At 33.3% G+C, this 12,551-nt stretch overlaps 1 protein-coding gene across 1 annotated transcript in view; it reads left to right on the forward strand.

Moving 5' to 3' along the window:
* LOC140051949 (phospholipid-transporting ATPase ABCA1-like) overlaps positions 1-12,551 on the forward strand; it is a 54,545-nt gene that overhangs the window by 26,357 nt on the left and 15,637 nt on the right. Inside the window, exons 16-33 of the mRNA XM_072097304.1 lie at positions 493-586; positions 1,214-1,325; positions 2,016-2,195; positions 2,732-2,954; positions 3,405-3,626; positions 4,002-4,209; positions 6,346-6,459; positions 6,650-6,830; positions 7,448-7,579; positions 7,828-7,964; positions 8,279-8,416; positions 8,805-9,046; positions 9,161-9,281; positions 9,767-9,984; positions 10,562-10,736; positions 11,635-11,690; positions 11,797-11,818; positions 11,925-12,079. Coding sequence (XP_071953405.1) covers positions 493-586; positions 1,214-1,325; positions 2,016-2,195; positions 2,732-2,954; positions 3,405-3,626; positions 4,002-4,209; positions 6,346-6,459; positions 6,650-6,830; positions 7,448-7,579; positions 7,828-7,964; positions 8,279-8,416; positions 8,805-9,046; positions 9,161-9,281; positions 9,767-9,984; positions 10,562-10,736; positions 11,635-11,690; positions 11,797-11,818; positions 11,925-12,079 — 2,730 coding nt within the window. The remainder of the gene's footprint in view (positions 1-492; positions 587-1,213; positions 1,326-2,015; positions 2,196-2,731; positions 2,955-3,404; positions 3,627-4,001; positions 4,210-6,345; positions 6,460-6,649; positions 6,831-7,447; positions 7,580-7,827; positions 7,965-8,278; positions 8,417-8,804; positions 9,047-9,160; positions 9,282-9,766; positions 9,985-10,561; positions 10,737-11,634; positions 11,691-11,796; positions 11,819-11,924; positions 12,080-12,551) is intronic.

The following is a 12,551-nucleotide window of genomic DNA, read 5'->3' on the forward strand; positions in this document are numbered from 1 at the left end:
GTATAGACACCATTTTTAACTTGCTACGTCACTTAAAAGTCAAGTTATAAGCAAAAATAAGTCTGAAATAGCGGCCATTTTGTTTTTCACATTTTAAGGGTGAAGATCTAAAAATTGAACCGGGTAAACAGCAAATTTGAATTCAGCACCCCAAAATTACCCTAAAACACATGTTTATTCGCTTTTAACACGAAATGCCTACATGAGTGGAAATATGACTATCTGGACTAGTCTATAAGGATACAAGCAATGCGGCGAGAGTTGGATTCGAACCTCGATCTCACAATCAGTATTCGAACGTCCAACACAATGCGCCACACGCCCTTGTCCATCAATGACCAATAACAGTTTTGTAACCTACCTATACCAATAACAATAATGCCAATTGTGACCCTGAAGGTTTAGACAATTTAATCTATACTCTTCTAAGAGGACACATATTTAGAAGAATTTTTTCTTTTGAAATATATTTTTGTTTGTTTAATTCAACAGTGTATTAACATTGACAGATTCAAAGCTGTTGAATCAGAAGAAAAGTTGGTTAACATTGCAACAGAGCTATTGACAAACCAGTCATTCTGGGCAGGTGTGTATGTACCCCTCTTTTTATTTAGGAAACTATGATGTTCTTTGGTTACTTTTTAATTCATAAATTGTGAATAGTGTATAACAATTATATTTTACATAAATATTTTTGTATTAGCGAATGTCGTTGTTTTGTCCAGTGTCTTGATTTTTATTATTATGTTTTTTAATATATTTTTGTTTTTTATTAGTACATGCCATGAGTATTTGTAATATATATATTGTAATATTGTATTTATTTATCTAATTTTTAATTGTAAAAGACACTTTATTTCAGCTTTTGGCTGCCACTGTATTTTAATTTTTTGGAAATAACAATGTTGTGAAACCTCTAAGCGCTGAACATTATTACCCCAGTCATTTTGGATCAAACATGTATGGAAACATACTCCCATAATGCAGCTAGTAATCAGCGCAAAATTGTGTGTTGATCTAACCGGGCAATTAAGTAAAGTATCTTGCCTACAGATACAAGCAATGCAGTGAGAGTTGGATTCGAACCTCGATCTCACGATCAGTAGTCCAACGTCCAACATACTGCGCCATACTGCCTCTCCATGAAAGGAATGATACTCTAGTTTTAAAGTCAGAAAGTCAAATACTTGAGTGTACTTTTTCTTTTTTTTAGGCATTATATTTTTAGAAATGGAAGATGCCGGTAACACAATACCAAAACATGTAAAATACAAAATAAGAATGGACTCGGATAGAGTTGAAAAAACTAAGTACCTTATGGACAGGTAAAGCATCCATAATAAAAGGAACATTTGAGGAAGAAAGAATATAGAAAGTTGTAAAACGAAAATACTTAGAATAGTGCAGCAAAATATGTCAACCTTGCCATCATGTGTTAAAGGCCAATTTACACAGACGAGCGGTATAACGATAATAAAAATATAGAATGTTATTCCTTAAGACCATTTACACATCCGCTAAGGATGGATACAGATTCTATGTTGGACAATCTAACCAACAACCATCAACAAATGATGGAGAGAGGAGTTTGGATTGATGCGATACATAGACATACTGCAGACTTGCATGCAATATATCCCATGTGTTAGAAAGGTTTATACTTTCAGGTGGCAGGTGAAATGAATATCTACAAATTTGATTTTTAGATTTGTTTAGACGTACAGTTATATATGATTTCATTTTGGTCTATTAGGCAGTTTAATTATTCAATAATACTTCATTTGATAATTTGAATTAACTAAATCATAATATTATCTTTGTATCGCCTACTCTTATTCTCATTACCATTGTGTAGAGTTGTATTTACAATTTTTATTTCATTTATTCCGTCAGAAAAGAACAAAAAGAAAAAAAATCAAAATTAAAAAAAAACAGTTAACCAGAAAGCGAAATGAATCATTGTAAAGTGGCTCACCAAATCTTAATACAAATATGAATTATTATATTATATAAAGGTATTGGTCACCCGGTCCGAGAGGTGGTATATCATTTGACTTGAAGTATATTCAGAGTGGCTTTGTGTATATTCAGGACATGGTTGAACATGGTATCATTAAGGCATCTACAGGTGTTGAAGAAACCGGTGCAGGCATATATATACAACAGTTCCCTTATCCCTGTTACATTGATGATTTGTAAGTATAGTTGTTTAATTTTTAAGCAGTTTCAGCTTCTGCTTTTACGGATTTTTTAGAGAGCTTTTCCAACATTCGTAAGTCCTTGATTGACACCGAGTGTTTAAGGTGATGTCGTGAATAATGTTGCCAAACTTCCGACAGCATAATAAAATTAAAATAAACCTGAGTTTGATAAAAAACATTTTTGCAAACTGCTTAAAAAATTGCAAAACGTTTTACGTGTTTCCAAATTGTATAGTATTCGTTTATATAAGATTCAGCTATTTTGAGTTCCAGTAAATTTTCTCTTGGAAACCATAAATTCTCCAAATAGTTTAGAACATACATTTATGAAAGCTAGACATTTTGTTTGGTAGGATTGTCTATGATAAAATGAAAATATGAATTATATATACAGTATATTATATTACTTATTATGTCTATATCATTTCTTAACTTCAAAAATTTAATGTAAGTACAATTCTAAAATACACTTGAATTGAACGTTATTAGTGATAATACTTAAATACAAAACATGTTTATTTTGTTCACAGGTTTGTATTTGAACTGTCTGGTGCCCTCCCACTGTGGATGATCATCTCATGGGTTTATTCCGTTGCCATGATCATAAAGAGCATCGTGTATGAGAAAGAGAATCGCTTGAAGGAGGTTATGAAAGTGATGGGTTTGAGCAACGGGGTTCACTGGGTGGCCTGGATGATCAATGCCTTTAGCGTCATGTTTATCAGTTCACTTTTACTTATTTTTGTAATCAAGGTATGACTTTGTTTTCACGTCTTAGATTATTACAAAAAATTCTCCCTGCATTTAAAGTTTGAATGATTTTAGTAGTACTATTTGTAGATGACTTTGATAGCTATGTTTGTTAGAACGAAAATTCAATTTTGTTACTATGGCAGGCCACAGCTGCCTTAAACTTTCAAACACATTGTATTATATTATACTATGTATGCCATAAAAATCTGTATAGTGTAATGTTATTTTGACTATGGCAAGCCACAGCTGCCTTAAGCTTACAAACACATTATTGTAGAATCTTGATAATTGAGCTTGAGAATGACCCCATAATGGGTTCAAATCTTTATACGTGTTAATTTTAAATATTCATTGACCTTGACGGGGTCAAATTTTACTTTTGAATGTTTTATTGTATTAAATTTTTAATAATAATATTAATAATAACAAAATAATTTTTTTTGTCTACAGCAAGGACAACTATTGCTCTACAGTGACCCAACAGTTCTGCTGTTCTTCTTCTCGTCCTTCAGTATTTCAACTATATCACTATGCTTTCTCATAAGCGTGTTCTTTTCACGTGCCAACCTAGCAGCTGCGTGCGGTGCAGTCATTTACTTCTTTACGTATGTACCGTATAGTATGGCGTACTCATGGGATGAGTATATGTCAACAGGAGCAAAGTACGCTGTTGTAAGTGACGCCTTATGTTTCTATTATTTTGATATTTTATTATTAAGGCTGTTCCGATTATGACATCTACAGAATACCACTTTCGTACTTATTATGAGGAAGTTTTATGCACCTTCATACATTGTTTCTTATTGTTTTCATAGCAGTCAGTCTTCTAACTTTCAAGAAGAGATATTATTATATACTAACTATTGATTAATGGCTGAGTGGTCCATTCTTAATATAATGTAATATTTTAGATACAAAGCACATTTATTTCATATGTTTTTATACTATATATGCATTTTTAAATAAAAATACCAATATATATATTATTCCTTTAATAGTCATAAATCATTAATTATTTGTCATTGGCTTTCTCTATCTTTATTACAGTCTCTTTGTAATACCATTGCATTTGGTTATGGAACAACTTACTTAGCTTACTATGAGATCCAAGGTACTGGTGTGCAGTGGTCTAACATTGCTGAAAGCCCAATAACTGGTGAGGGTGGATATGGCTTCCTACAGTCTATCATCATGATGTGGGTGGACACTGGCATCTACTTGCTTCTAGTCTGGTATATCGAAGCTGTGTTTCCAGGTTAGTTTTCACTTTGTGCCCAATTTTATAAAATAAATTGCTATTAATTTATAGCCATACACTTTGTTTTGTATATAATTATATAATAATGTGTATGTCGTGGTTCAAAACAAAAAAAGGAGAATACACTTTGATTCTTTCCTTCTATCCGATTTATTAGTTTCGTATTGTACTCCAGCATCAAATCATTATACAAATCATTTAAAGTACAAGAATTCAAGCCCTGCAAAATATGAATAAACAAATAACAACCACTGTATCTAACAGTCAATTATATCAATAAGTAAATAATGCACCAATCCAACAACGAACAATCAAAATATAATAGTACCTCAAGTTATACAACACCAAACGTATGACACAGCATCAACTCGTGATAACTCCTGACTATTATACCTCTGAATCTAAGATAAATATTGTAAATGCAAGTTTCATTAATTGTAAGCATGATTATAGTTAACATATTTTAAATCAGTTGCTTATACATATATAAGTTAAGCTTAGTACTTACAAAATAAGAACATAGCAATATTAACACAACGAACAAAAGAACCTGCACAGTCTTATATACTTGCTTGATACTTGCTTGATGTTATGGGTCAGTTAGAAAGCTAAATATAGCTTATATGACCCTTCCTGTCTTCTTATGACCAAAATATAGGTGCTTAGGGCTCCGGGTGTACACATAATGTTCCAAAGTGTTTATAAATGTGAAAAAGTAAACTTGCAGTCAAGGGACTTCCAATGATCATTGAGGAGTGACTTGAATAGATTTAAATTTGGTGCTTTTACAACATTAGATGGTAAGCTATTCCACGAGTCCACAACTCTACAACTGAAGGAAAACTTCCTGGAAGCCTAAACTTGTTTTTATATATAACTTGTATTCATGACCTCTAGTTCTATGACAATCAACAAATGTAAAAAACTTTCTGCATTCTATAGCGTCAAGACCATTTATAATTCTGAAGATTAAATATATCAGAACTATAACATAGCGAGAGCCTGAAACACAACGAACATAAACCCCGCTTCGCTTACGCACGGACAGTGTCACCTGTATTCCAATTACAGAATGACTATGCAGCGCCATCAATACACAATTAATTCCAAATCATTACATGTAATCCAAATATAATACAGTAGAACGCCTCCTTTGGGACACCTCTATTCAAGGGACACTTTCCAATAAATTGAATGGAGGGCACTATATGTTTTAACACTACTACTAACTATTCAGGGGACATCACCATTAGGGGGATAATTTGTAATTCATACAAGTATATAAACTCTCTATAATAATCACAACTACGAACAGCATCAGTACAGTATTGTAACATCAATGTGATATAACATAATGATTTCAGTATTAAACCAATCCTTGAGTTTACTGTACAATATTTATGTTATTACTAGGAAAATATAAAACCAACTAATACTACCACTACCTATCCGGACAACTACACAGTCTTTATCATCTAGCAGCAGCATCACCTACCCATCTGACAGTATTATCAATGACACTTTCACTGGACGGGCTAGGCCCTGCTACTATGTATGTACGTACATAGCCTCTAACTAGGCTAGATTAGCTAGAGGCCTAGACCATCATTCTTCTAAGACATTAGACGGCCTAAATAAAGTCAATGATTCCGAACCAAATTCCCAAATGATTCCACAGTGAATATAAAACATAAGTTTAGAAAATAAACATCCTTACCATGCCATTCCATCAAAAGGCTCTCGGTTCTCCCATGCTTTAACATACCTCGCTGTGTTTGTTTACCTTTGTATATCCACTAAAAGGTCAAACTGACGGTGACCTCGCGAACGAGAAACGTGTCTATTTTGCAGAGTATAAGTACTTGCTTTATTTTTTTTTTTAGCACGATAGCGCCTACAATTTTAAAGTTCATTCTGAATTTTTCAGTGTAAATAGATATATACTTTAACAGAACATGCTTATTGAAATTAAAGAAAATCGGTTTATTAACTACACAAATAAAAAGAAGAAAAATTTGCATTTTTTAAACATAAGGCGAAATATCAACATGTGCCCTCTGTGGTAATATTTTGCCACGTACTTCACTCAGTTTCTGAGTGCTTTCATTGTGATTGTCTTGTTTTTCAATAAAGGTCAGTATGGCATGCCTCGTGAATGGTACTTTCCTTTCACTAAACACTACTGGTTTGGAATAAGTGAAAATGTGGACACTAGTGAGTCATGTGAACTTGGAACATTGTCAGACAGTGAGTATTTTATTTATTTTATTTTTATTCTGCATTTTTGACTAAAACCTGATAAAGAAGTTCTCAATGCAAACATAGAGCAAAATAAATAGTGATCCAAATGCATTTTTTTCATGGCTACTGTTTGTTTTAGTTTAGGTTCGTTTTTTATTGTACTTAATCATTTTTGAATATTTTTTTGTTTTTTTAGATGACCCCACAAAATTTGAACGTGACCCAGAGCATCTTACTTTAGGCGTTTCAATCAGAAACCTTGTCAAGGTCTACAAGCTAGGGAAGAAGGTTGCTGTAGATGGCTTAAATCTGAATTTCTATGAAGGTCAAATCACATCATTCCTTGGCCACAATGGTGCTGGTAAAACTACAACAATGTAAGTTATATGTATGGAAATAATGTTATTGGGAAACTATCTACTGTAATTAATTTAACAATTATCTAATTCCTTTTTCACATGACATAAATATGTTTACAGTTTTTAGGTTTTATAATATGTTTGTTGAGACATATTTTTATTTCCAATTGGACAAGTCTGTTGATTCCCGTAACTTTAATGATTGACAATAGGGACTTTTAGATTTGAGTCAACGTTAATGAAGTCCACGTCCACATGGGTCGTTACTGTTACTCGTCGACAAATATATGAACGTTTAGATTAAGGGAACGTTGGTATGACAGTGAACGTAATGACCCTGTGATCATCTGATCTTGTAAACTCTAGTAGCACTCATCCATGAAGGTATTTCACTGCAATGGGCCAGTGTAAGTACACAGGTTTAGGCCAGGCTAAGTGTGTAGCTTTGACCTAGTTTAGATCTTTAATTTTCTGAACAAAGACTGCCGTCCTAGTGATGAGACCCAATCCATAACCTGTATTATTAAAAGCTTTATTTAAAATAACCAATGGATATCATGATATTTTGTCATTCTGTCTCTGTAATAAGAGTCCGATAATTAATGTTAATGTAATTTAAATTGTTTTATTTTCAGGTCGATCCTAACAGGTCTGTTTCCTCCTACAAGTGGATCGGCATATATTTACGGCAAAGATATCCGTAAAGACATCACCGAGATTCGACGAAGTCTTGGCACATGCCCTCAACATAATGTGCTTTTTGATAAGTATGAATGATCTTGTTTTATTTTGTTATTGTCTATGTTCTTTTCCTGTGTTCATTTATTTTAGGTTGATAAACCATGTTCAATGTTTGTACTCTTTATATTAACATTATTGTTTGGACATTTCTTTTCTTAAATTGAATATTGGAATTCTGTTGATGTAGATAATGTTGTAAAATGATTACCATTACCCATTTCCTTTTCTCTTCTTTTTTTTCATAATTTTTATGGTGTTCATTTTTTTTTCACAGCATGTCTGTTATTGAACATCTGTGGTTTTATGCCCGTCTGAAAGGAGCAGAGAATGACGTCCGCATCGAGATGGAACAGATTTTACAAGACATCGGTCTGCCGCACAAACGAAATGAATTATCTAAAAATCTGTCAGGTAAAATTTGTATTATATTTGTATACAGTTTCCAGGTTGAAATTGAATAGTTAGTTCAAAATCTCAGAGTCCATTCCATTTTGTGTCTAATCATTTCCTACTTTCTTAAGCCCTGTCTACACTATCAAACTTTATGTAAAAAAAAAATGTGATGTACCCATATATGGACACGATGATGTCAATAGCACTACCATATTTAAGCATATCACTACCATATTTGGGCACATCACACTTTTTTTGTCAAACTAGTTTGATAGTGTGGATAGAGGTTAAGTCTTATGAAACTTTGAATGTATTTATTGTTACTTTACTAGGTGGTATGAAGCGTAAGCTTTCCATTGCTATGGCTTTTGTTGCTGGATCACGTACAGTGGTCTTAGATGAACCAACTGCAGGTGTTGACCCGTATGCCCGAAGAGAAATTTGGGATTTGCTGAGTAAATATCGACGAGGTAAGTATGGAAAGATTAATTGTTGCATTGAAAAAATTAGCCAATGAGTCAATTATGCTAACAAGATGTCCTATATTGATTTTGGTGTTTTACTGGCAGTGCCTCGTCCTTCGGATGGGCCTTTAAGCTGTGTACATACAGTGCATGTTAAAGAACCTGTTCTATTCGAAAAGAGTAGGGTATTGTCTCCTATTGATCTAGGTAGTAGGTGCACTGCTTGCTGCTGTGCGTTTGTAGAGGGCCTCATCCAAATTTCTTTAGTGCATGAGGATGGTTCTTCTTGTTTTAAATTTGTTTTATACACTTAAGTGCATAGATATTTAGTTATCTACTAAAGAATTTTAAACATTGAGTTAACCAAGTGGAATTTGTAATTATTTTATTCTAGGCCGCACTATTATTATGTCCACTCATCATATGGATGAAGCGGATATTCTAGGTGATCGCATCGCAATCATTTCCCAGGGTAAATTATGTTGCTGCGGTACATCATTGTTTCTGAAGAGTCGTTTCGGACAGGGTTACTACTTAGTCCTGGCAAAAAAAGTGGGTAAAGGTAACCCAAAGATTGCAGATATGGAAATGAAAGTGAAAGGAGTCATGGATATACCACCATTGAATGAAATAACGGTGAGTATTTGGGTTTGTAACACCTGTACAGTCAGTCAGTTATAATAATTAAGGCAGCTTAAATGTTCTCATTGTTAAGTTAACTGTATTGTATTGCATTATTTTTTTTTTTAGCTAAGTCTTGAAGACCTAGATAAAGATGAAGGTGTTGGATCAGAAACTGCTTCTGATTCTGCCACAGAATACGCAGTGAAGCCAGAAAATGCTGGAGCATGTGGAGGTACAGATATAACAGGTAAGTAAAGAAAAAAAGTATAATCTAACTATATAATTTGGCACAAAAGACTATGATTACCTCACAAATCCAATAAGGTTTATCGCAAATTGCGTGAGTGATGCATAATGGGAAGGGTTTGGGAGCAATAGCGCCACCACCAGTATATAAAGTTTGTATTATACCGGTGGCGCTATTGCTCCCAAACCCTTCCCATCATGCATTGTGCAATGACGTGTCTTGCGAAATCAAGGTATTTGCGATAAACCTTATTACAATAGAGCCTCTCCTTCGGGAAACCTATTATATGGATATATTGTTGGTTCCCGAAGATGTCCCCTTAATAGGGGTTCTACTGTGTGTTTTAAAAGTGTATTTGACTAATGTTCATATTGAGAAACATTACAGTAAAGTTTTCACAATGATTGTTTTTTTTTCTTTGTCAAATAACAAAGTTATTCTGACATTCGTTTTAGTTGAATAAGTAAATGTTATTTTGTTATCAGATCACGGACAGTGCTCTGTATCAGAACTGACAAAATTTATTCAACGACACATTCCTGATGCAAAGGTGAACGAGGCGTTTGGCACAGAGGTGTCGTACGTCCTACCAACAGATGCAGCAGAGGGTGGAGCATTTGAGGCTCTATTTAAAGATCTTGAGAGTAATCTGGACTTACTACATATCAATAGTTATGGCATATCAGACACAACACTTGAAGAGGTAAAGTTACTATTTCATTAGTGCGGGATACATCAACTGTTGTATTGCAGTGTGATTTATTATTGTGATTTTTAAATTGGATAATTATTGGATAAATGTGATAATTTTTAACCTTTGACCTGAAGGACAAATTGTTGCGTTGTGATTGGGCATCTGGTTGTTTGGTAATGACTGATCATGCGAACTTTATTGGTTAGAAAATTAACCGATAATTTGAATTTAGTTGCGAAAACACAGCCCTATAGTCTACAATATGAAATGTTATCAAACAGCAAGTTCGCTAGTGTAGATTAGGCTTAAACAAATTCAGGCATTTGAAGAATTTTTCTGGCTTTATTGATAAATAGGTTTAGTATTTCACTTTACATCATTGTCAAATAGATATTTAAGAATTTCCCTTAAGTGCTATTCTAATTTAGGAGAATTTGAATAGTAACTTTTTTCCTTAAATGGTAAATACGGCCACTTGAGTTTGGTTGTCTGAAGTAAAACTGTAACTTTAAAAAAAAATCCACATATACAAAAGAGAAGTATAAAACAATAGCTTCTTATTTTTATTTCACACATTGTTTTCTAGGTGTTTTTGAAAGTTGCTGAAGAGACCGGCGTTGACTCCGCTGAAGGTGAGATTCTGACAGACAGTGGCCGTCTTCCACGCCCCTTCCTTGGGCGTGGCAGCTTACGCCGGCAAAGTTATCGTATGCCTAATTTGAGTTGTTCCGATGATCAGCAGAATTTATTGGATGATGATGGTAATAATATTTTTTTTTTTTTACTCTTTCTAATTATTTCAATATTAATATTTTTGATGTGAAAAGAAAAATAACTAAACAAGTGTATTTGGTGGTAAAATAAAAAATACACAGTTTTGGGAAAAGTTAAATTCCATGAATCATCAAGATCTTATTTGTGGCAAAAATATATAATTTCTGATTCTAAATTAAATTTTTTTCTAAAATCTCTTTTTCATTTTTTATTTTTATTTGCACATGCATTTCTCCTTAAGTTGGTATGTTTATTTGTTTCTCTTTTAATAAATTATGTTTAATGTATTGATTTATTCATTGCTAATTTAAAATGTATTTAAATGTGTAAAAGTAACACATAAACATACCCAGTTATAAGCTAAAGTATTTGTAGAGCTTCATTCTTGTGTGTGCATGTGTGTTTTTTCTTTGAACTGATTATCATTTTTTAAGAAAGGCATTGTATTGGCAGTTATTGTTAACACATAATTAATTACAAATAATGAAAATAATAATTATATTTCATCTCTGTTTTCCTTTTACCTTCAATTTGTCTCTCCATCACCACCACACCCGATCTCAAAACATCTCTGTACCCATCCATAAAACCAACTCATTCCAACACAATATAGATACTCCGTACCCTAACTGTGGAATAATCTTCCATCCACCATTTCAGACTCTGTCTCTCAGAATGGTTTTTTTTTTTATAAAAAATTATATCTTTTCTAAATACTATCCATTCATGTCTTGAACCCCTGCCACAAGATGTTTTTTTGTTTTCATCTTCATCACCAGGGCATCTGCCTTCAAACTCTGATCTCATATAATTTTGTTGTTGCTTTGTATGTTATTATCTTTTATGTTAGAATATGTAAATAAATGTTATGAAATTTGATTGCAGAATGTGATAAAGTCCATCACGAGACTCTGGCTGATCATGATGAACAAGATGAGGATGTCAAAATATTAAATGTGGCACAACATAGAGTGTCCTAATATTTCTACCTAGACTTGCCCCAAGTTATATTTTCTTTCTCTACCGCATGGCATTCTGATTAACTAGAGTGATTCCAGCGTAAGTATAGGTATGACACGCCATCTGTGCCAAAATGTTAAGAAAAATCACCATCTAGAACCCATGACAAATTTATACCATGTTTACAAATTATGAAATTTTGTAATTACTTGTAGAATATATGTCGGTGTCTACTCAAGACAACCGCTCAGAGGTCAGCGGGGAAGAGCGCAGAGTTAAAGGTTTAAATCTTGTACGTAGACAGTTCTGGGCGCTTTTTATTAAGCGTTTCCATAATGCGAGAAGAAGTAAGAAAGGTGTTTGTGCACAGGTAAGTTGAATGTTTTAAATCTTATTTAATATAATAATGTTTATTCACTCCTACATAATACAATATACATAGGCATAATACAAAAGGAATGAAACTGTTTCGGTTGTCTAATGGTTAGTGGATTAACGAAGAATACGTCAATACAGCAATAGAACTTTATGAAACTTTATTCATCGCACGTGTCTGTTGTGTATGCTCGAGATTGCTTAGATATATATTTGATAAATTAAGTCTCATTTGAGACTTAGGAAAAGTAAAGAGAGTTATGAGTTACCTCATGTCATTATGTCAGGATTGTACAGTACCTTGGTATTGGCAGTCAAGTACATTAACGATTTAAGCTTCTGGTCCACTCCATTAACATCAACCAAAAAAGTACCAAACTTTTTCTTGTGTTCTACTTCACACATCATCGTAAACGTGCCTATGATTGTGGGCAATTTTTGACATGTACACAAATGTAACATATTGA

Source organism: Antedon mediterranea, chromosome 6 (assembly GCF_964355755.1).
Source record: "Antedon mediterranea chromosome 6, ecAntMedi1.1, whole genome shotgun sequence".
NCBI lineage: Eukaryota > Metazoa > Echinodermata > Crinoidea > Comatulida > Antedonidae > Antedon > Antedon mediterranea.